General features: G+C 35.5%; 2 protein-coding genes and 1 non-coding gene across 3 annotated transcripts; 1 reads left to right on the top strand and 2 right to left on the bottom strand.

Annotated features, from left to right (window-relative positions):
- Window positions 1-445: 445 nt before the first annotated feature.
- On the top strand, window positions 446-8,111 carry LOC106929569 (m-AAA protease-interacting protein 1, mitochondrial). Its single transcript, XM_015006602.2, has 5 exons — window positions 446-948; window positions 2,062-2,133; window positions 2,280-2,406; window positions 3,681-3,825; window positions 6,609-8,111. Exons 1-5 carry the CDS (start codon window positions 550-552, stop codon window positions 6,691-6,693), a joined length of 828 nt encoding a protein of 275 aa, XP_014862088.2. The 5' UTR covers window positions 446-549; the 3' UTR covers window positions 6,694-8,111.
- Window positions 8,112-12,347: 4,236 nt separating this feature from the next.
- On the bottom strand, window positions 12,348-23,806 carry efhb (EF-hand domain family, member B). Its single transcript, XM_088013638.1, has 13 exons — window positions 23,488-23,806; window positions 22,897-22,962; window positions 21,198-21,341; window positions 20,160-20,334; window positions 18,698-18,757; window positions 18,469-18,595; window positions 18,289-18,369; window positions 18,133-18,209; window positions 17,889-18,043; window positions 13,983-14,163; window positions 13,652-13,858; window positions 12,759-12,940; window positions 12,348-12,624 (listed from the first exon to the last, which is right to left on the bottom strand). Exons 1-13 carry the CDS (start codon window positions 23,554-23,556, stop codon window positions 12,478-12,480), a joined length of 1,671 nt encoding a protein of 556 aa, XP_087869764.1. The 5' UTR covers window positions 23,557-23,806; the 3' UTR covers window positions 12,348-12,477.
- Window positions 16,544-16,616, bottom strand: trnav-cac (transfer RNA valine (anticodon CAC)). Its single transcript has one exon. It is a non-coding gene; the product is annotated as a tRNA-Val (tRNA).
- Window positions 23,807-23,887: the final 81 nt, after the last annotated feature.

Genomic DNA, 23,887 nt, shown 5'->3' with positions numbered 1-23,887 from the left:
AATACGCAAAATTATCACCCAAATTAATAATGTTTGGGATCATGAAGCATTTTTTACATAAAAATATAGAAACTGTAAAGGTTTTTATTTTGTCAACAAGATCATTTCTTTAGAGCTATGAGATAAAAGTTAAAAGCACACGTCTTTTCTATGGAAAGCAAGTAGAAAACATTAATATTTAGTTCATATCAGCTAAAATATTTAATCTAACCAAAGAAAAGTAATGCATTTTGTGCTTCAGCTTTAATTTGTTTACATACAAACTCTCAAGTGTATTGATGTTTTCTTATATAACTTGAATTTCTCCGTTAAAAGTTATCTAAATAAGTCCAAATATGTTATACAAAGGCTGCCTTTTCTAAAAAGTTTCAATTTGGTTGCAGTTGTAGAGTTTCCTACAGTACCTGAATGCAGCAGCAGTGACCGTACACGTCATGTTGACTAAAAGCATTATGGGTAGAACATGGGGTGAATTGCGTAAGGTTACCATCGGCTGGAGAACCGGCGGATGCGGGGAGTGACCCGATTCTTGATCCAGTCGCTGCCCTGATGCAGCGGCTCGCCGGCCTCGCTGCACGCCGGGACCTCCGCAGCCTCGTAGCCGGGGCTCAGGCCTGGAGCAGCGGCTCCATCTGCAGCAGGGATCCGGCGTTCCGGTGCCAACAGCGGGGGAGATTGTGTTCGGGTCCTGGGAATCCTTTGAGCGCGGAACCCGGGCAGAGATGTTCCAAGCGGAGGTTCGTGTTTGCCGGGGAGAAATGCAGACTGTTCAGCTCCCGGGCAGGAGCCGAGGAGCCGCCGGGGAGCCCCGGATCCCAGCCCCACGTCTCTGTGGTGGGCATCCCGGACCCGCTCACCTGGATCCGGTGTAGGGTCATAACGCTCCTGATTGAGCTTTACTTTGAGGTGGACATCAACTCTGCAGAGTTTCACAGAGGAGTGAAACAGGTAAACTACAACCCCCCCACCCAAAAAAAAAAAAAAAAAAATTGTTTAACTGCAACAAACTGCATGAAAGTCATACAAAGGTCAATGTAAATTTGCATAAACCTGTTAATGTGAAAAACAATAACACAGAAAAAGTTCAACTATTTACATAGCAATGATAATTTATTTCTAAATATTCACCTGCTGATATGGCAGTAAGTACCAACAACTGATCTTTTATTGAAAGATCAGTTTCAATAAAAACTTATGAAACTTTAACAGAAACTGCAGGCGTGTTTCTGTGTCTGATATGTTTTGGTTAAAACATGTTTGTTTTCATTCAGTGGGTAGAGAATTAAGAAATTTTACTCAAGTAAAAGTGAAAAGTACATCACAGTAAAAATACTCCTAAAAGTTTTTGTTTTTTCAAAAAAGTTACTCAAGTAAATGTAGTTGGATAGTAACTAGTTACTATCCAACTCTGACCATGATAAATTTAGCTAGGCGATAAATTGTCGCAGTAATTATTGCGATAAACAATAATACTGTTGTTTAAATACAATTTTAAAGTAATGTATTAATAATGGCATAACATTGCAAGTTCACCTTCTCATTTTTAAGCAGTTATGAGGCACAGTAGCGAAACCTTAAACTGCTACTGCACAAGTAACTGAAAAGGTTGTTGCTAGGTAACCAAAGAGTGAGTGAGTGAGTGAGTGAGTGAGTGAGTTGCTAGGTAACCGAGTGAGTCAGTTGAAGCCTTTCCTCTGCCTAAATCCCCCAGAATGCTGTGCATTTCTGGATCAGAGGTCAGTGAAATTGTGGAATATTCTGTCAGACATGTTATCTACTGATATGTGTCGATTGTGGTTAATCAATATTGTTATTGATTTATTGTCCAGCCAATAGTTGTTTTTTTTTCATTTGTGGGAGATTCTGTAATTATACAATGACTAATAGCCAAAACAAAGCCAAGAATCTGTTAAAATCTTTGGTTTTATTTGCCGCATATCTACGTATAACACAATTAAAATAAAATTAGAAGCATTAAAACTAAATAAAAAAGATAATCATGATATAAAAGTCTGATTAAAAACAAAGTTTTGCAAAGTATTTTCTCGTTTTCCATCCCAGGCTTTGGTCCATGTTTCCAGCAAAATGTCCAGAGGGAGATACCATGAGCTGAAAGGGGTCGTGACCGATGAGGTAGCACATTAATGAGACCCAAAATTTACCCACAAAACATTTCCTGATTAGTTTCAGGTGTAATGCTGAGTCACATCAACAATTTACAGAAACATTTTATTTAAAAAAACAAACAAACTAGAAATCTAATTATTTTGTTTCTGAAGATGAGGGAATATGTGGAGGAGAAGTGCAAGCCTCTCACTAAGGCGCAGAGGAGGCAGCTCGCCGTCAAAATGGAGGACATCATATTTGTGCTACCGGAGGACATCTCTGTTGTCTTCGACGAATACGGTGAGTTCTGATGGGAAACACAGAATTTCAGAGATTCACTCTAATTTTAAGGTGTTCATCCTGAAAATGTTTTGGTTTTTGAAAATGCCATTTTTTTCCCCCACCAATTCACTCCAGGGGTGTTTCAGAGTGATGTCATTATGTCTAAGGCCGCCATCTTGTTTTAAAACTTCTTTTTATGTGGACTATGGATTCAGGTCAACTCTACAATGAAATATGTAGTGCCAGGCTACAATTTTTTTATTTTTAATTATGAGAATAAAGTTCTAATATTACAAGAATACACTTGAATGACATTATGATTAAAATAAAACATATATACAAACATTTAGATACAAGAACATGAGCTCATAATACTTTATTTTTGTTTCTTTAACGCCGCAAACAAACATTTGAATCCTGCTGACAGTCGTTGTTTTCTAGCCAGCTATTGTTAGAACTAATTACTGCTTTTATAAGGTCAGGCTTTCTTCGCTATGGCATCCTATAAGGTCCAAAAATATACAAAAGAAAAAATGTAATTGAAGATGACAAATGCCGTTAAATTGAAACAGAAACATTTATAAACAACCTTTATAGTGCACATCTAAACAAACATACATCTATGAACAATCCACACAGTTGGAAAATAAATTTTATATAATTTACGGTCTGTTACAACAAAAATAAAGTGATAATATTAGAAGAAGAAATTTTATGACCACTCCATCATAAAAAAATTCAAATGAGGAATGTTGACGTTATATTTATATGTTTTACTTAATAGAAATACTTAATCTTTTAACACATCAGCATCAAGTTATCAGTAGCAGAAATAATCAAACAACCGACTATTTTGAAGAAAGAATGAGACAATCTGAGATCCTGATAACTCTCAAAGGGTTTTTCAAATTAAAAAAAAATTTCTCACTTAATTTTAAGACATTTCTGGCAAAATTTAATCTTTACTCTGCTAATATTATGACTATATTATCATAATTAACCAAAAAGTCTCGTAGCCTGACCCTAATACTCTATTGTATTCAGAAGGGATGATTGAACTAAAATCCACTTTTTGAAAATATTTTCTGTCATTTGTAGTTTCTTTTTTATAGAAAAGAAAAATTAAAAGGAAAACTGGCATAAAAAAATCTGAGAATATTTTAAATCATGCAGCTCTACTGAAAAGTTCCGCTTCAAAGCTTTTACATAATTTCTGCTGCTAGCTGAGGCGCAGCGTCTCGTCTCCATAAATCCTCCCTGCTGTCCATAAATCCTCCCTGCTGTCCCTGCAGGTAGGAAGTTCTGCTTCGTCGTCATGAGGTTTTGGTTCCTGTCGTCACACGAGGGTCCAGACGACCCAGAGGCCACCAAAATCTTCAAGGTGACCTCTGGAGAAGACGGGAGCCCTCAGGAGAAACTGGCTACTGCAGTTTATGAGTGAGTTCACAACTCAAACTGTGAAAAATGTGGAGCAACGCTTAGGGAAGATGAGACCTATATCTCAGATAAAGGGCTGAAACGACTAATCTGATTAATCGTGATTAATTGATTATTCAAATAATCATCAACTGTTTTAGTAATCGATTCGTTTGAGTATACAGACTTAAAAAAAAGGCACCTTGCATTTTTAGAGCAGTGGTTAGGCCAAAACTGAACAAAAACAAACATTTTTCATTTAAGATGTAAATAATGTTTTACTAAGAACTCCTAAAGTCGTAGTTTAACTTCACCTGGTTCAGATACCGTGAAAAAACAACAACTTCCTGTAATTGATGTTAAATCAAGTTGAAAGGGCTCAACTTTTCAAATGTTGATGTTAGAAGTTATTTTAATGAATTATATTATTTATTTGCATCTTTTAATGTATTTTTAATATTGTATTTAAAAAAGTGGTTAAATGAAAACTCTGCAGAATGTTTGCCAAATGTTTTATCCGATTAATGTGTTCATCGTCAGAATAATTGATAGAATAATCAATTAATAAAATAACCATTAGTTGCAGGAGATAAAGTCTGCATTTACTTCTTCTGGCAGACAGACTTTTTCTGCGATTAATGCAAAAACCTAATGTACATTTTTATTCAGAGAGAGATGCTAAAGCTCACAAAGAAAGCTGCTAGCTTTCTGATGAAGGAGAACATGGAAAATGTGAGTTAACTTTTGTCATCATCACAATTTCTTGGCGAAAATATCACAGTTTTGTGTTTTCCTAACATGGCGCACATCTAGTATTTTTCTGAAACATTTGAGTCTTCTGGCAAACATAGTATTAAAGAGTTACTTTTATAATTATCAGAATAACAAATTTTCCTGGACAATAAATTATTGGAATAAACAAAAATATATATATTTTTTTTATAATAATGCAAGTTAGCACTCTCAAAAACTAATAAACTTTTAAAGAACACTTAATAACACTAGAACTGAAAATAAAACACAGCAACCAACAAAATTACTCTTCAAAAAATATGAATCATCAGAATAGAAATTATTGAGCTCATTTTAACTGACCAAACGACTAAATGATTAATCGATAATTGCTTATTACATTTTTATTCAACACATTATGTCATTAAACACACACACATGCACGGTCTTAATATTTTAATATTCATTTATTAACCTGCAGTACTTTTTGTTTTCTTCCTTCTCACAAATGTAATGTTTTGTTGTAATATAAATTGCATTTTGATATGTAAAAAATAAATATTTTCTTTTAGGGGAAAAAAATCTTCAGAATTGAAATGATCAAACTCATTTTAATTTATGATGCGATTAACTGCTTATTGCAACAGGCTTAAATGTAAGTTAAATTAATGTCAAATACATACATTATTCTGCAGAAACAGAAAAACTTTATTAAATCCTCCAAGAGAGTAAAAAAAGAAAAACCTCTTCACTTCCTCCATGCCCAGGCTCTAATACAGCCATTCAAAAAGTCCAGGATTGGGTTTGGTTTTTGTGAAACTGCTGCTTAAACAAAACGGAGGAAATCGGTTCTCAGTCAAAGCCTCTTTCTGCTCTTCCCCAGTAATCCAGTTAGTTGTTGGGCCGCAGCGTGTGGCGGTTCTGCCTAATACCGCCGATCTGGTTGGCCAGATTGTTGTCCCCGTGGGTTCAGGTCTGAGAAAGCCTGTTAGCATTATCCTAAAGGCGAGCCGACCGACTGCTAAGCTGGATAAGAAACCTTCTTTCACAATCTTATTACACTGAATCGCAGATATATTCACATCCTCTAAAACTTTTTCACAGTTTACTGCTACAACCAGTGACGTCAGTGTTTCTGTTGTTGAGTTTTATGTGATAAACCAACATAGTAATTGTGAAAATAAATCAGTTTTTTGCAAATATAAATCTGAAGAGTGAGAAGGATTTCTATTCAGCAAGGCTACAACTAACGATTATTTCAATAATCAAATATTCTGATGATTAATCAGTTAATCGGATAAAAATTTGGCATATTCTGAAGATCTTTAATTTAACCACATAGCCTTTTTATATAATATTATTTAGACAATTTCAAGGTGAAAATTAATCAACCTTGATTTTGAAGTCTCTTAGATTTATGTTTTCATATAGATCTATGTTTGCTGTAATGTGTATAGAAATCTATGAGTAAGAATTGTTGTAATGAGTAAGATTATAGAAGGCTGAAAATAAATTTACATATTAAGTAATGTATATATTTATGTATAGATGAAGTCAGTGTTTATATACAGTGGCGTATAATAGCCCTATCCTTTAATTTAGACTCAAATATATCACAATATATATTTATACTGTGTAAATTTCTTATTTTCAATTTGTGTAACTCCTAAGTATGTTAATATTTTTCTTTTTTGATATCTAATAATGAGGGTCCATCTGAAAATATAGTATGAGTTTATGGAGTTCATAAGTTTTTATCTTCTTTCTACTCCTTTTCAAACATGTTAATATTATTGTGGTTACAAAAGTTGAGTCTTGTGCATTTCCTGTTATGTTTGTTACTTTATACTGCTAACATTTTTGAAGTAAATACATTAAAAGGTGCAAATAAATTTACTTAACTGGAGCTTTTTTCTTTTTTTTTTTTACAGAATTTGAATCAGGTGAAGCTAAAGTTTTATTAAGTTTTCAACTGAGACTGAAAAACAAACTGTGTTTTCTTCAGGAATTTCAAAAAATATAAACCAGTTTCTGCTCTTTTTTTAAAAGCGTGCTTGTCTCCCTCTCCACAGATTACACGGAGAGCTAAAACCAGGAGCTTCTCCTGACTGGATGGTGACAACCGTCTGGCACTGGCACTGGAAAATGGCCGAGTGAATTCACTTTGCAACAACGTCAACTGGAGATCTGACTGCTGAGTTTAAACCGTTTGAATCAAACGCACCTGAAGCAGATTTCAGTCCTGGGAGAAAAGACTCGGCAGCATGGCGGAAAAACATGCAAGGACATAAAAACATCTTGAAATTGTTTTAAAATTTGGGTATATACAACCTCAGATGAACAATTTTAGACATATTGCATCATTCTTACCAAAAGCTGAAAATGTTGGAAAACATCATCTGTGACAGATAATAGAATAGAAAATCCTTTATTGCAAAAAAAAAAAAGGAATGTAAATGGAAGCATTAATATTGAAACTATGGTAAGAAATATAAAAACTGAAAATATAGATATTGCAAATAAAACTGGGAAGGGTTCCAAGAGGTCTCAAATCACTTAATTGACTTTAGTTTTCAACAAAAAAAAATTAAAAATTTTAAAATGAGAGCTATTATGCAAAATGTACTTTTATAAAGCTTTATGTCATTTTATAATGTTACTGAGTGATACTTTAAGATACGGCTATGATGCAAAGTCAAACTTCCTTTAAGTTGTTTTTGATACATACATAAAACTGGAAATAACATAGTTACTTGACTGCGCTTTAAAATGTCACTGTGTGGGTCACTCTTTTTGTATTTAGCCAAGTTTATTGAATTAATTAAAAGCAGATTTGGGTGAAGCAAAGTTTGCTGTTGTGTAAAAGTCTCTGGTTCTTGAAGAGAATCCAGAAAGCAAATCCTTTGTACTTTATCCAACATTTGACTTGTTTGTGATAATTTTGTCCTAAGTAAAGAAAGAAAGTGTCCATTTATATCAAGTACTTGTCCTGGACGCCAAATATGTATCTTTCAAATTGTCCAGAGGCCACAAATGGCCCCCGGGCCGTACTTTGGACACCCCTGATTTAGCTGGTCTGGGGGTAGAGATGAATCTCAAAGGTAAGAACCAAGCTGGTGTAATGGGACAGACGCTGCATCTGCAAATATTGATCTGAAAATGTAAATTTTGTTCATCTGTTGTTGTTTTTACCTTATTTTAAGAACTGTTCAAGACTGTGTACTTTTACACTCCTATATGCAAAGCTAGACAAACCAAGATCCTACTTTAATTATTCCCTTGATGCCTTCAGCGCTCCACAACAAAATGTTGCCACAAACAGTTTTGCCTCTACTGCTTTAAGTTAGTTGTTCTTTTTTATGACTTTACCAACAGAAGCCCATTTGACATTTCATCAGATAATTAAGTATGCAATCCCCAAAACAACCCGTAGAGCCATAAACTGAAAAGAAATCAACGTTCTCTTTTTTACTCCATTCTGAATGATTTGGTTCAAACTATTTTCCCAAAGTCTAGAATGTGACTCAGGACGACTGAGTTTTATTATTTTGTATAAATAAAGCGCTTGATCTAAATATGCCTCTCCTGAGCTTTATTTTTACACTTCCTGCTGTCTCTGATCCCATATAACAACTAATGTAGCTCATAATGCTGCTGCAGCCTTAAGTCTGTTTACGCACCTTGATGTTGCCACAGAAATTACTTCTGCTGCTCAAATAAAATATACTAAAGTCATATACAGAACCTGTGTTCTGGTTAGATATTTTCATACACCACAAAAACACAAAATCTTACCATTTTTCCATTTTTGGTCTACTTTGTAGTGCAAATATTTTGGTAAACTCTAAATAAGACAAAACTAACTTCAACTTAACTTATTAGATATATGAGTTTGTTTTAAGTAATAATTACTTAATATTGATTTTAAAAAGTACTAGTTCCACTGGCAGACATTGAATATTTTAAAAATCTTTACATTAACCTGTTTAATTCCTTCTAAAATCAGTACAAATTGGGGTCATTGTCCAGTTGAAACACCATATTTTCTTTTAACATCAACTACAGTCACCTATTTGAGATAAAATCGAAGCATTCACTGCTGAAACATAAAACCTTACCAAGTATTTTTGGTTTAGTTTCTAGTGCAAACATCTTAGTACACTTGGAAAAAAGACAAACCAAACCAAGTACTAGATCCACTGGTAGATTATTTAACTCATAATTAGCATTTTTCCATTAATAGAATTCTTTACTTAAAACAAGCCCTTTATCTAACTGAAAAGTTACTTGTTAGTTTTCTCATTTAAGCTACTAAGACATTTGCACTAGAAACTATACCAAGAGTACTTATTAAAATGAATATCCAGTGTCTTTGAAATATGTGTGCGCCCTTTGTTGTGTTCCCATTGTGAACAGTTTGATGTTTCTGAATTCAAATGAGGGAAATTCCCAATGTCCTGCTGCGTTATGACCAGGTACCTTAACTTTCTGTTTTTTTTTTTTGTTTTTTTTTAATAATTATGATCAACTGACCATGTGGGAAGAAAATTTCAACTTTGTGTTCAACTAATTATTAGCTAAACTAATCAGTAGATGTTAGTTTAAGCTGCTTCAGTTACATTTGGGTGAAATTTGTAGGTTTTTTAAAATGGGAGTTTTTTCCCCTCTAAGGAATTTACCATGAATTTTTCTACAAAAAACTGAGATTATGTTTCTGCAGTAAAAGATTAACTTGAGCCTTTTATTTATGTATTTTTTCACATCTTTGGTTGCCAACAAATGTGGGGGCAGCTGCATATTTGCATTTAACTGTGTGAAAATTCATACATTTAGAGTAAATATGCATGGCTTACCTGTGGAGCTTGCTTGCTGAAATAAAAACAAGGAAGCCGCATTTAAGAAGAAAATCTGACCTATAGAAACATTTGAGGCGAAACAAGCTACTAAACCACATAACAAAGTGAAAAAACGTCACTTTGATGCAACTGTTAACAAAACAAGAGAATAAAAAACATATCATTCAATTTTGTTTTTTAAAGCGTTAAAAATACAAAGAAACAAACCGAGAGTTCAGCATTTTCTTCTGTGTTCGTCTCAGCTCCTACAGGCTGACTTCACGAAGGACACGTTCAGGTTCACTGTATTCTAACAAAAGAGGAAATCAAGTTGATGGTTAACACCAGTCCAGCAGCTTCTCCCCCTACACATTAAATAAATATAATAAATTACCCAATAGCTCCCAATGAGCAGTTAGCAGCAGTTAGCATTTGTAAGATAGCTAATAAAACGTATATCAAAGATAGTAAAATTACTCATGAAATACTGTATATAATAAAGTGTGTGTAAAATGTGTGTTGAAATGTAATATTTTGTAAAGAAAACACAGAAATGATCCTAATACAGTTACAGAACGGCGACAGAAAAAGGGGACGGAGCTATCAGTTACTGGTTGCTACGGTAACCACTAACCGTCAAGCGCAGCGGAACAGAACTAGCAACTAGTCCGGAAAAACAACTTCTTGATTAAACAAAATAACTTCGAAATAAAACAAATTCTGGAAAACTTTCGCATGTTGAAGAACATTTCTGTTGAATGGTGTTAGAATGTGTGTTCTTTCACAAAACGTTAGCTAAAAAGTGTCAAAATAGGAGGATTTAGCATTTATTGATGATGCTGCGGCTGTTTGCCCACTTGGGGGCGCTGGAGATCTGCAGACATCATCTCCACAGTTTTTCCTCTCATGAAGAGGAAGCTGTAGTTTTTCTTCTTGAACTCTCAGCATCTCTTTTTCCATGAATTTTTTCCTTTCCTTCGTCAACAGGTTTTTAAACTCCCTGCTTGTAACGCAGACATCAATATAAGTACTGCTGAGTCATCTGGAAACTTCAACTTCAGTAAAATATCATCCAAAATTAATTCAGTCATCTCATTGAAAAGTGACTGATTTAATTCAGGTTTTTAATGGAAAAATTAGACTTTCTTAGCTTTACATTATATTTTAATGTTATTCCTTCATCAAAAACGAAGTATTGCTTTGATTCGTTCAAGTCCTGGTGGGAAAATAAATCTGCATACTTTTTAGTCTCAACTTCCTCCAGATTTTTAAAAGTAAAAAACAAAAATTCTTCTGTTCTGAGTAAGTTTTTGTTACATTTTCTCTAGTCCTCCTCAAATGTTCATAACTAGCTTCTTTCAAAAGGTCAGTCCTTTAAAAATACGCCATGTTTTCCTGGGATTCTGTAGATGGATGTTTGATCAATTATTTAAATTAATTGATTAATCTGGATGCTACATGGTCGCATAATCAATTCTTACTTGTGGGTTGTCCATCAAATACCTTATCACCCAATAAATGCATCTCTTTTAACATCTATAATGTTTTTTATGATGCTATTGTGCTATAAAATTTAAAAATGTAATTTCTTTTGCAAGAGAGAAAATTTAGGCTCAAGAATATATTCCAATCACCATTTCATCTGATGGTTGATGAATTCTCCTCATTGGCTCTTAAATTATATTAGAAATGCGTCACCTGTTTCTGAATACTGTGTCTCATTGCATTCTTCAAACTGGCTCCTGCATTATTACTAAAAACAAAAACCTGCCCTGGGAAACAGAAAGGTTGCTGTCATTAACAGCTCCTTCATTCATTCGTAACGGCAGACATGGAGGATTAGTCTAATTTTTCTGTGTCTGGAAGTTTGCGTGGGTTTTTTATTTTTTTGGTTCCAGCTGAACCTCTGGTGGAGTCGTAATGAGATTAAATGAGTGTTGCTGGCCCGGCTCATGTCAAGACTCGGAAGAATTTAGCACGCCTGTGAATCACTGAAGCACACAAAAGCTGACGTTTTCTCGTAGTTTCTAACTGTTAAATGTTTTTTTTCTCGTTTAGATTAGTCGCTGCTGGGTGCCCCCCAGCGTCATTAATTTAATTAATCCAACCCTTCTAATGGGATTAATCTGTCTCACTCAGTTTAACGTTGGTTAATATAATGTCAAAATGGGTTCTCCATAAACCTTTAAGGAATAACATACAAATTATTGAATTAAAAGTCCATTTTTGTTGGTCTTCTGATATATTATGCATTGAAAAAGAAAACAAGTGATCCAACATTTTAAAAAATTTATACATGTAATCAAGTTGTCATGTTAAACGAACGTAAATAAATCCGATTGCATGTAACAAATTAAATTATTATATTTTTAAGTTCCGGCTCCGTTCCCTTTTCTGAGAAATTTACTTTGGGGTTTTCAGAATCTCTGTCATAATCATCGAAAATACATATACAAACACAAAATATATCACAGTGTGTAATGAGATGAGTTGCACTTTTAGTTTCAAATTTCTGAAATGAATATACCTACAAAAAAATAAATACAACATGAGAAAAAACACGCTATCATCTGTCAAGCATGGTGGTGGCTGCATCATGCTAAGGGTTTTTTTAATTTAATTTTTTCTGCTGGCAGCATTGATGAATTGCACAGAGATTAATATAATATTCTTCTTATTTCAACAGTTAATACAAATTGTGTTCCATCACATTTTTAAAACTATATAAACCCTCAATATTGAGAACACCACACATTTTAGTTGAAATCCACACATTCAACTAAATTAATATTAAATTATCACGTTAGTGTTAATTTTTTAATGCATAATATTTTACTCGTATTGATTACTCAGTTTTATTAGTTCAGATTGGCTCTGATTGAAGAAAACATTTGAATTCAGGAATTATTTGTGCTTTATACTTTTTATTTAAATTTACAGATTTTGAGGTCTGTGTCTCAAAAGCTATAGGACAGATTTAATCAGATACGTCTATAAAAGAAGAAGAACTGGCGGCTTTGACAACAGTTCTGGCGGCTTCTGACAAGAAGGGGCTTGTCCCAACAATGTGTTGTAATCGTACAACACGTTGTACGATTACAAAAATTTAAATTGCATTTAGTTCCTTTAGCGTCTGACGGAAAAGCTCGACAGAAACTTCCCCGCTGGGTTTCTTCATGGACGTCAGCTTCCAGGCCTCCTCAAACGTCTCGTCAGAAATGTTCACACCAATATTTTTGAAAATCTCCTCAATCTGCGATGGAGAGATTAAAAAGAGTCAAAGAGTACAGCAAGACGAAGTAAATGTAATTGAGTAAATGTAACTAGTTATACCCGACTCTGAATATAAAGATAAAAGCAAAAAATGACTTTGTGTTTGCGGCTCACCTCCTGCTTGGTTCGAGGACCGAAGTAATGCTTCGCGTCAACTCCATGGAAATCATGCAGTGATGGATGCAGGAGCTCTGGAAGTGTGGCTAAATCCCCGTAATCCGTCCTGTCGCTGATTCGTCTGACGAGTGGAGGCAGAAGGTCGTAGCGTATGGATGGGATCCCGTAGGTGCGACCACCTGAAAAAGAAATGATTCAAACAAGGAAACTGATCAGTTACGGAATCTGCAAATAGAAGTAAAAAAATTAGGACAACATAAATTTGGTTGACTGGTTCATCCTTTGTCTCCTCCAGTGATAAACAAATAGTGTGATGGCGGTTTTTTGTTTTAGTTGGGAATGTAAAATATAATTACTCAATTTTAGGGTTTCATATCAGTCAATATCAATGATTATTGATTAATTTCTTGTTTTAAATATTTTAAACGCTGGCAAACTGGCGGTGTGACCTCCACAGTTTTTACTCCGCTGTTTTTTATTTATTTTTAAGCAGTTTTAAGGCATGGTGGCGAAACCTTAAACTGCTGCTGCGCAAGTTAACTCAACAGGCTGTTGCTAAGCAACCAAAGAATGAGCAAGTGGTTGCTAGGTAACCAAAGAGTTTGTTCATGGAACTAATCTTGCTTGTCAGCTAGGTGTGAGAGGTAGAGCAGCTAAAGCCTTTTCCTCTGCCTACATCCCCCAGAATGCTGTGCGGTTCTGGATTGAAAATTCTATCAAACTTTTCATATTATGTGTCTATCGCGTCATATATCCTTATTAATTTATTGCTTAGTCCTATCTACTACTATTAAGTCTTTGCTTAAGTCAATGACTAATAATAAAATTAGCACTTTGTCTAGAGTAAATACTCAGTATCGGTCAAACCAAAAGCCCTGCTCTGGACTCACTAGATGTGGGCAGCTCTTCACTGGTGGAAGACACGTAGTCTGCATCTCGTCTGGGTTTCCTGATGGTCCTGATGGTATTCTTTGAGCTGCCTGGCTCCACTGGCACCAGGTCGTCAGGCCCATACAAGGCCAGTGAGGGAATAAATTTAGGCAGATCTGATGAAATCATGTCGTTCATGCTGATTGGAGGTAATCCAAAATGAGTCTCTGCAGGAGAAAAGAAACAACACCAAAAACTTAAAATGAAAAAATAATTTTTTAATTCTGTGCAAGGGACATAATGAGAGATAGTATGTGGTTTAAAGCTGAGCCTAAGTCTTCTTTCACTGACCGCGGATGGGCATCATGTCCTTATAAGTTAGAAAATTTGCAAATTCCACGAAGTTGAGGAATCCATCTTTGTCTTCATCGCAGTACTCCATCAGATCATCCAGAAGTTTGCCATTCAGGGTCAGGTTGAACTCACGACAAACTGACCACAGATCTTCTTTATCGATCAGGCCCCTTCCTTTCTGGAAAGCAAAAATAACAATAACCAATAACTCTACAATGCTTCCAAATGTCCAAATGACTGGATATTTCAGGTTGGAATAAAGTCAGTATGATGGCTTTTATATTTGGGTTTAAAAGTGATATAGACATATTGCAGCATATTTTAAAGCAAACTACACTTGTGACATTCTTAAATCCTTAAATCATTTTTTAAAAGTTTGTGGAATAATGGAGTCAAAATTACAGCAGAAAACAATTGGATGTTGTCCACCATGAGCAGAACCGTGTCGTAACTTTACTGTTAGCTTCTTTCAATGTAAAACTTATGAAACTTAGCAAAAACTGGAGGTCTTGTGTCTGTTTTAGGTGAACTTTTGGTGAAAACAAACTAAGTCTTCAGAAAGTGAAGTGAAACCAACAATGTATCTTTGTCTACAACAAAGACAAGATATAACCAGATATAAAATCACATTAAGAGGGCAAGTAAACAATTCAGAAAAATATAAAGTTCACATTAACTAAAGCTGTGATAGTGAGATTATTTTAGATTACCTTCCCTCTACAGCAGGGGTGCCAAACTCAATTTCACCGAGGGCCACTTAAGCATATTGGCCCCCCTCAATGGGTCACATTGACAGTACAAATCAGGAGTGCATCCCTGCTAAAACACACCCCAGACAGAAGGCTGACTTCCCTCATTCACTTCTGTAGAGGCTTATAATGAGTCAATGGTCCAGGTGTGTTAGAGAAGGAATGCATGTAAAGCTGCAGATGGTAGCTCTGGAAAACTAGACTTGGGCACCCCTAGCATAAACGTATAAAAATACAATGTTAAAAATAAATTAAACATCACCTCATATTGTTATGTATTGATTTTATGTATTGAAGTTTTAATTATTACATTTGAGTTTTCATGGATGTAAAATTACTGCTCAGTTTAAAAATTACAATATTTAAATCAGTGTTTAAAGGTAAGCAAACAAATAATAAAAACAAGTCACATGGGCAGACATTATAGACTTTACGCAAAGATTTAGTCTCAGAGGCAACTGAAATCAATTAATTAAAAAAATCCTTTCTGAATGTCATCTCATGGACTCTGAACTAAATGCGTCTTTCTGACCGGGAGCTGACGGCGTGTTGAAGAGTTATGGACCGGACGCTTTGGAGCGTCTGGTTAGGAAGCGCATTACAAACCTTTGGTTGAAATGTCGCGTTAAATTCAAGTCTCCATTCCAGACTAGAGAAAACTAAAGAGAATGCAACGTTGTGTTAATTCATTTGAGGAGCCGGCAGTTTATGTTTAGAAAATAAATGACGATGCAAAAGTTAATTAGACTGTAACATGCGCAGTCCGCTGCTCAACCACTGCGGAGTAACTCATCCAGGGGATTCAACAAATGGAGCCTTCTGGGTTCACGTTACCCAGGAGAGCGGCGCTCTGGAGGAGCTGCAGACGTAACATCTGTCCGTTTGGAGAAGCGAAACCACGCAAAAAATAAATAAATAAATAAATAAATAAATAAATAAATAAATAAATAAATAAATAAATAAAAAATCCTGGTAAAAGGGCACACCGGACCGCGCAGGGTAAAACACACATAATTCAGTTGATCTGTTTGGATCAGACAGATCAACTGACTGATGAATTAGATTTTTCTGCAGATGGGAACCAGGAGGAAGTGCGTTCAGACCCCAGCGGGTGAAGTGATGCTAATTTAAGTGAAGTCGCTTAATTTAATTTATTAAAAATTATTGGGGCCTCAGTCAGAGGTTTTCGTCACTATGAGAAAAATGCAGATAAAGCAGCTTGAGGTGACTCTGCTGCTCTCTAGTGGCGAGAAGCCGTAATGTTGGCTGGTAACAATCGGAATGCATTGTGGGAGATGTGGTTTGTAGTCAATTCGTGCTCAAAACCTATTTTAAGTCAGTCATCGGCCTATAAAATGCTGGGGGGCCACATGTGGCCCGCGGGCCTTGAGTTTGACACATATGCATTAGACCATAGAACTGCCTTCTGGTAATTGAAGTAAAGTAGCTTTGATTTCAAAGAAGCCTACATTGAAGTCGATCGGCAAATGAACCACCACGAAAGAGGAAGGCTCTTGTTGTCTCGCTGCACCCCAAGAGATGCATAACCTACAAAAACTGTTTCTGTCTGGTTTTGACCCAGAGACCTTGTGTGTGTGAAGCAAACGTGATAACCACTACACTACAGGAACTGAACTTCTCTGCTTTGTTTCAGTTTGAGGTTCCAAAGTTGATGATGTGAGATGCAACGCATGAAAATTTCAACTGAGGCTTGTACTGAGATGCCTGGATTCAGAGTACAGACCATGACACCACAGAACCCTTGTTGACCTTTAGTAAACACCTGTGATGAATAGAACATGCAAAATCTGTTTCTGTCTGGTTTTGAACCAGAGACCTTTTGCATGTGAAGCAAACATGATAACCACTACACTACAGAAACTCAGGCTCTTTGCAGTGTTCCTGGTAGATGATCCACATTTTGTTAGAGACTAACGTCAACCATGGGCATGGAAAAATGTCAAATACTTATACCACAGATCCTCTCAGAGAGCACAGTAACTTGGTGAACAAACTGTCAGACAAACAATTGTGCCTAATTTCACATTACAGTCCATAAACTAAGCCTGGATCAAAACATTGCATTGAAGATGTCATTAGCAGAGACAAATGGTTCTACAGAGTCTTGGCTAAATGGCTATAAAATAAAATCAATACTCACAAATAAAAGATAGTTCAAAAATAAAATTAACACATTAAAATAAAAAATATCTCTGAAATACAATCAACACTTGAGAATTAAAAATGGTTCAAAAATAATATCAACACTTCAAAATAAATAATGATTCAAAAATACAATCAACACTTCAAAATACAAAATCTCTGGGAAATAAAATATTATGTATGTTGTTTTGAAAAACATTGGAATATAAGCACTGTTATCAAATCAATGTGGTAATAACATGTAAGTTCTTCTTAAATCCATGGAAACTCAACAGTTTGTAAGGTAGGTGAGTTAGCTCAGCATGTCAGAGCACCGTGCTGGTAATGCTGAGGTCGTTGGTTCAAACCCCATATGGGGCAATTCATGTGTAAGGTCTTTCAACACTTCAAAAATAAATAAGGTTCCAAAAATAAAATCAACACTTCACAATTAAATGGTTCAAAAATAAAATCAACACTTCACAATAAATAAGGGTTCAAAATAAAATCAACACTTCAAAATAAATAAGGGTACAAAATCAATACTTACAAATAAAAATTGTTTAAAAATAAAATCAACACTTTACAATTAAAAAAATGCATTTTTGAACCATTAAAAGATGGTCTGAACGCAGTCAGATCCAACTGACTGCGTTCAGACGTTTTGATGTTAGCTTGTCGATGTCTCAGTTTTATTCGCTGGGAAAATCAATAAGCAGCTTGAGGTGACTCTGCTGCTCTCTAGTGGCAGGAAGCCGTAATGTTGGCTGGTAACAATCGGAATGCATTGTGGGAGATGTAGTTTGTAGTCAATTCGTGTTCAAAACCTATTTTAAGTCAATCATCGGCCTATAAAATGCTGGCCACCAGACGACCACATAAAATGACATAGCCCGCCATGTCATTTTATGTGACCCGCGGGCCTTGAGTTTGACACATGTGCTCTACAGTATGTGTGAGACGAAATAAGACAGAAAACTCAAAGACTTGCCTATATTAGTCTCATCCGTACCTTGTCATAATATTGGAAAGCCTTCAACAGACTGGGAAAGTTGTTAAAGTTGACCTTCTTGAGGAATTGTCTCGCTACACCAATAGCGCTTCGCTGCCAGTCTGGACCTCGAAGAAAAGTCCCCGGCTCTGCATTGTGGAGAAGATCTCCAGCTCCTATGGAGGAAAGAACAAAGCCAATCTCTACTTCCCACTCAGAAGTTTCACAGTTTGTGCTTTAGCACTTGGAAAGGTTTTTTTTTTACCCCATGGATCCACTGGAGGGGCATATCCAAATGTGTGGCCAGGTGGAACGGGCAGAGGAGTTTTCTTCCTCCCACGACTGGTAGATGGATAAAGTCAAATATGAGGAACTTTAGTTGGACATGAGGGAAATTAACCAAAGAATAACAAAAGCCTACAGGCAGCTGGTGTTGCCAGTTTCCAATGCCAACTTTTCCTTGTTTCCAGATCTTTTCCAAACAGGATTTGGATTGTGAAACCTGCAACAAAATATTAATGGAGAAAAACATCTGTAGCTAAAAAGTTACTGAAATTCTGTGTAGGTCACACTTGTGGCTTAAGTTTGGTACAGAACTTACTTGTATGGTTCTCCTATCCAGTGAATAGTTTTGGCAGCATAATGACCATTGTTGCAGTGTGGTGTGGGATTCCCAAATATCTTGTCTTTATGGACGTCACTAAAATCGAACTTTCCAATGTTCATGGCTGAGAGGAAGCCAAATAGACATTGTTGAAAAGTTTCACTTCAGAATATGCACGATTCATCAGAATAGTGACTAAAGATTGGAGCTTTCTGTCCCTCCTGACCTTCTAACGCCAACTCCTCTGCTGTTTTTGGAGGGAACAAGACTTCACCCATCTCATATTCTGGATGAAAGAGATGCGGGACAAAATTCAAAACTTTAACAATAGCTACGATTCTTGCTATGAAGACAGCTAACACAACAGTTTGAAGAGACTAGATACTTAGAATACCTCAGGCATTTTTAATTTTCTACATTTACAGAGACAGATTCAGGAGAATGAAAGGATTCTTTTACAAATTAGAAATAGACTGAAAATTAACTCAATTCCGCTCACATGAAAACAATCATTTAAACAATATTTGTAATTATCCTTTTTTAGACACTTCTTCGAAACACAACATCCTTTTTTAGAAATGTTTATGTTTATGCAAAAATCACATAAAATTTTGCGGTAAGTAATCCAAGCCTGTATGTGAACCTACAGGTTTGAAACACACCGAAAACAAAGCAGGAGGTGATAGGTTTGTGTTTGTGACATTCAGAGTTGAATACTCACTAACTAAAAACAATTCCAGCAACCAAAACCAGCCAACCACAACTTTGTGGTCGACCTCCTGGCTCCAGGAGAATGAAGACTTTCTCAGGTGAGGTTCGCCAAAATCCTTTATTTTCCATTAAGATCCTTAAATTGCTTTGAGTCAGATTCCTGGTGAATCTCCACTGGCAGGACCTAAAGTTGATCCAAACTGTGGCTTTAACTAATGAATGTAAATGTTTAAAAGTCAGGACCATCCAATTGGAGAAACTTAGCTTTATTTTAAGTTAATGGGGTGTTTTCCAGACATATACTGCCATTTTACAGCACAAACAAGTAACTATGTTAACTGCAATTGTTACAAAAATGCAATATCAAGTATGACTTTTAAGAAATTTGGCTTCGTAATTTAACGCCTTGATTTTGGGTCTCTTTAAAAACTTCTGCTCTTTCTGAAACTCTGACTTCAGGATGTCATCATGACAGTGCTCTGCTATTAACCCTTTAACAACATTTTAATTTTTACCAGCATTTCACTGAAAAGTGATTCATATTTGTTTGCTAATTACTGCTGGCTAGTCTGAAGGAACTGAGAGGGGGGTTCTTGGGGATTCTGTGAGGCAGAAGCTTGGAAACTGCAGGTGTGAGGAGGAGCTGCATCTTGGAGGCGGAGCTAGGTCCGTCCTGGTGTTTTGTACAGCAACAATGGTTGCCATGGAGATTAAAGGATTTCTCAAACATCCATGCAAGACTCAACGCAACACTTTAGGTGTGTTTTTGATGAGGGAAAAACATTATAAAATTATGTAAAGCGCAAACAAATTGATTTTATATGATCCTGCCCCCTTAATCAGATTCAGTTAATTGATGTTAGGTGTGAACTCAAAAGGACAAAGCAGTGAAACTGAACCATAATGTCCTTTGTCAAGTGTTACTACCCGCTCTGTGGTATTTGGACCAAAAAGTAACATTAGGGAACATTAGATACCTCTAACTACTTTATCTCCAAATGTAGTCCCTTCGTTGATCCAGTCAGGAAGCTCAGAAAACGGGGCAGGTGTTCGGCCCAGCAGAACTTTACTCGAAGCATAAACAGACTCATTGAGTTCATTTATCTTGTGCTGGAAGATTGACTTTTCGGGAGGATATATCAAGTCATCGCCCTGTTGGAAAAATCACACAAACATCCTGATCACAAAGCAGCTCAGAAAGACCAGGTTTCATTGTATTCATTATTTTTCCAGTGCCAGTTAGGACACCTTACCAAAGATCCTAAATTTATATGTGCTACTATCATGTAACACATGATAACAAACCTTACTATCAGTAAATGAAAGACACTCAGTGTGATCTCAAACTGGCAGCATATTTTTTCTGAGGGATTAAATATTTATGATTATCCAGACTTCACAGAGTAATAGGATCTGTAAGAGGCCTTATCAAGAGAAATTTAGAAATTCAAAAAAAAAAAAAAGATTCCTGCTCATTGTTCTTCACCTAAAATTTCGTTTCCATGCTTTTCTAGACTGTGAAGGAGCCCTGTGAGGTATTGTACGTAATAAATGTGTAAATTATGACATACACATGGTGCAAGTTAACCCAGGACATCACTACACTGCAAAAACACAAAATCTTACCAAGTAATTTTGGTCTATTTTACAGTAAAAATATCTTACAACACTTGAAATAAGATAAAACTAACTTACAAGTAACTTTTCAGCAAGAAACAGGAGCTTGTTTTAAGACAATGATTCCTTAACATTAATGAAAAAGTACTAGTTCCATTAGCAGATTATTTCACTTATAACAAGACATTTTTCCCTTGTTGTAAGTGAAATAATGGAACTAGTAATTTTTCAACAATGTTAAGGAATTATTGACTTAAAATAAACTCATATTTCTTTTGCAAAAGTTATATATACACTATTCAGGTGGGCTAAGATATTTGCAGAAGAAACTAGACAAGAAAAAAAATACTTGGTAAGAATTTGTGTTTTTGCAGTGTAAGGTTTTGTACTTTACTCACAGAGTCGGTTGAGCTGGTTCTGATGCCATGAACCATGGCTTTGATAACCTCTGGGTCTGTCACCCTCCATAAGGGCCGTCTGGTGGCTAATGGTCCTGCATGTATGGTTCTGCGGAAGAGCTTTACGCGCGGCGGGGTCGGGGGCTGGTTGTTGAAAAAACATAATGTCACACCATAAAAAAACATGAATAAGTGTGTCTCAGATTATGATCCTCTGTCTTAATATATTGTAAGTAAATTTAGCGCAAATTTTTGCACAGATTTGGTAAGATATGCAGTTAATAATGACAAAAAAACAAATAAGATAATGACACACAACACAGAAAGAAAAGGGCAGGAGCATAGCAGGCAAGCTGAGGATCTTAAAGGGCCAGTTGTGCCAGAATGTATTGATAAAACCCTTCACACGCTGTTAGAAATATTAATACATTCTTAAAATTAAATAATGTTGGACATCTGTTCAGTCCCTCCAGGATTTCACAATTCCTTTTGTGATGTATTGGACTAAAAATCAAAGTGTTTGTGACACTAATTTGGAAATATTTGCTATGTTTTTTTTTTATATAATTTTTTATTACTCGCTGTATAGATCATGGACTATAATCAGACATCAACTAAAAATGAGGCAGCTGTTTTGAAGAAGAAAGTTTTGACAATTTATGTGAAAAATCTGCAGTAAACTCCCAATTATGTACTAGTGCAGAAAAGTGCAGGGATTTGTTGATTTTGACTGAATTTCCATAATAATTCGTAAGAAACTGGAGGGACTGTTTGATATAGTTTGGCAGTAAGCAGATAAAAACTGCATTGATTTGATTGGTAACATAATATTTAAGCACACTTGTGTTTAGTTGAGAATCTAGAGGGCCAGATAAAAAGCTATGGTGGGCCGGATTTGGCCTTGAGTTTGACACATGTGATCTAAAGGAACTCAGTGTTTCAGCAGTTTTGCAGCTTTCTGGAAGTTTATTCCAGATTAGAGAAGTATAAAAACTGTACGTTGTTTCTCCATGTTTGGTTCTAATTCTGAGTGATCTGAAAAGTCGATACCTCAACAGCAGATCTTAGATGTATTTTGGTGCTAAGCCGTTCAGTGATTTTAAACAAGCAAATGTATTTTACAGTCTATTCTCTGATCCAGTGTAAGTTCTTTCACTACTTTCTTAGATTTAGTGAGCATTCAGGATAAGTTGCAGCTGTCTTAGTGAGTTTTTAGGTTGGGACATTGGTCCTTTAACTAATGTTCTTCAGGTGACAGAAGGCTGACTTTATAACTGTCTTTATGTGTCTCTGAAGGTTCAGGTCTGAGTCAGAGTTTGGTGCTGATCAGTAGTTTCTAGCTGTAAGAGCTAAAGATGTGCGATGACTTTTGACTCTTTAGTTTCCAAAGATAATTACCTTATTTTTGTTTCTGTTCAGCTGAAGCGAGTTATGACACATCCACACATTAATTTGTTGAATATTTGAATGGGTTCAGAGTCACTTGGTGACATTGCAATGCAGAGTAGCATATCAGCCGCATAGCTATGGTAGCTACTCTTATTATTTGTTAAAATCTGAATTAGTGGGAGCATGTAGATAAAATTGCAGGAAACTGATGTTGAATTAAGCTGAAATGAAACTAAATAAACACACACACAGGTACACAAACTGACACACACAGCTTAACCTCAGTATTTAAAAAAAAATCCAAACTTACATATGAAATCTCTTGTAGACAGCCCTTTGTGGTTTGTTCAATGGGTTTTAGTTTCCTAGGTGGAAACTAAAACAAACAAATAAATAAATAAGTACAGGTGCATCTCAGTAAATTAGAATACTATCACTTACTTTATTTCAGTAATTCAGTTAAAAAAATAAAACACATAATACAATATGAATTCCTCATACACAGAGTCCTATATTAAAAAGGTTTCTTTCTGTTAATTTTGAATATTATGGCTTACGGTAATGGCATAATAATGCAAGAACACATTCTCAGAGATAAGTAAACTTTAAATTATAATGAAAATTTAACACCAGAACTGGAAGACGTTTTAAATATCCAGAATAAATAAAGAAAACAACAGAAATAACAAATAAAATGAATAATAGAGTATCTATAAACAAATGGAAATTATTGAGTTTGTTTTAGTTTATCATGCGATTAATTGATTTATTTGTTATTGCAGCAATAATTAATTTCCCTTTGGGATTAATAAATAACTTTTTAAATTGAATTAAATAAACCTCACCAGTGCCACAGATTAGAGTTATCATTATTTTAAATAATTCATAAAGCTTGGCTTACCCTGGATGTGTTTTGGTGGATCAGTTCATATATTAGTTGGTCTGAGTTGTTTTCTTCTGTTAAATCCATCTTACCGGTTTCTTCAGCCCGGTTTCTTAATAGCCGCGTTAAGCAAAACCGAAACGTTTTGGCTCAAGAATTTATCCACGAACGGTTTCAAGTTCTGTTACCTAGCAACGTCAGTTACCATGTAAACTGAAGTCGCTACAAAATGTTTCCCCTACCCAAAAAATGTTCCACTTGATCTACCTGTAGTTGTTATTTGTTATTATTAACTCTCTCACTTTTTGTTGTTTTTGTTGCTGGAATTAATAATTTTATTTAAAATTTGGATAAATGTAAACATTTGATTGGTCCGGGCCGCTGACACGCAGGCGGATTGTCAGTTGTAGTCATACGA

This window comes from Poecilia mexicana, unplaced genomic scaffold (assembly GCF_051168715.1).
Source record: "Poecilia mexicana isolate PSO_F unplaced genomic scaffold, ASM5116871v1 scaffold_16, whole genome shotgun sequence".
NCBI classification, from domain to species: Eukaryota; Metazoa; Chordata; class Actinopteri; order Cyprinodontiformes; family Poeciliidae; genus Poecilia; species Poecilia mexicana.
The sequence above is the reverse complement of the archived record's forward strand: the minus strand, read 5'-3'. Positions and strand labels throughout refer to the sequence as shown.

Coding starts and splice junctions, on each gene's coding strand:
- LOC106929569 (XM_015006602.2), top strand. CDS start 550: ATGCAGCGGCTCGCCGGCCTCGCTGCACGCCGGGACCTCCGCAGCCTC. Junction 949..2,061: donor TTCACAGAGGAGTGAAACAG/GTAAACTACAAC, acceptor TTTCCATCCCAG/GCTTTGGTCCATGTTTCCAG. Junction 2,134..2,279: donor AAGGGGTCGTGACCGATGAG/GTAGCACATTAA, acceptor TTGTTTCTGAAG/ATGAGGGAATATGTGGAGGA.
- efhb (XM_088013638.1), bottom strand. CDS start 23,556: ATGGATTTAACAGAAGAAAACAACTCAGACCAACTAATATATGAACTG. Junction 22,963..23,487: donor TCCACCAAAACACATCCAGG/GTAAGCCAAGCT, acceptor TGTTTGTTTTAG/TTTCCACCTAGGAAACTAAA. Junction 18,596..18,697: donor AGAGGAGTTGGCGTTAGAAG/GTCAGGAGGGAC, acceptor GCTTCCTCTCAG/CCATGAACATTGGAAAGTTC.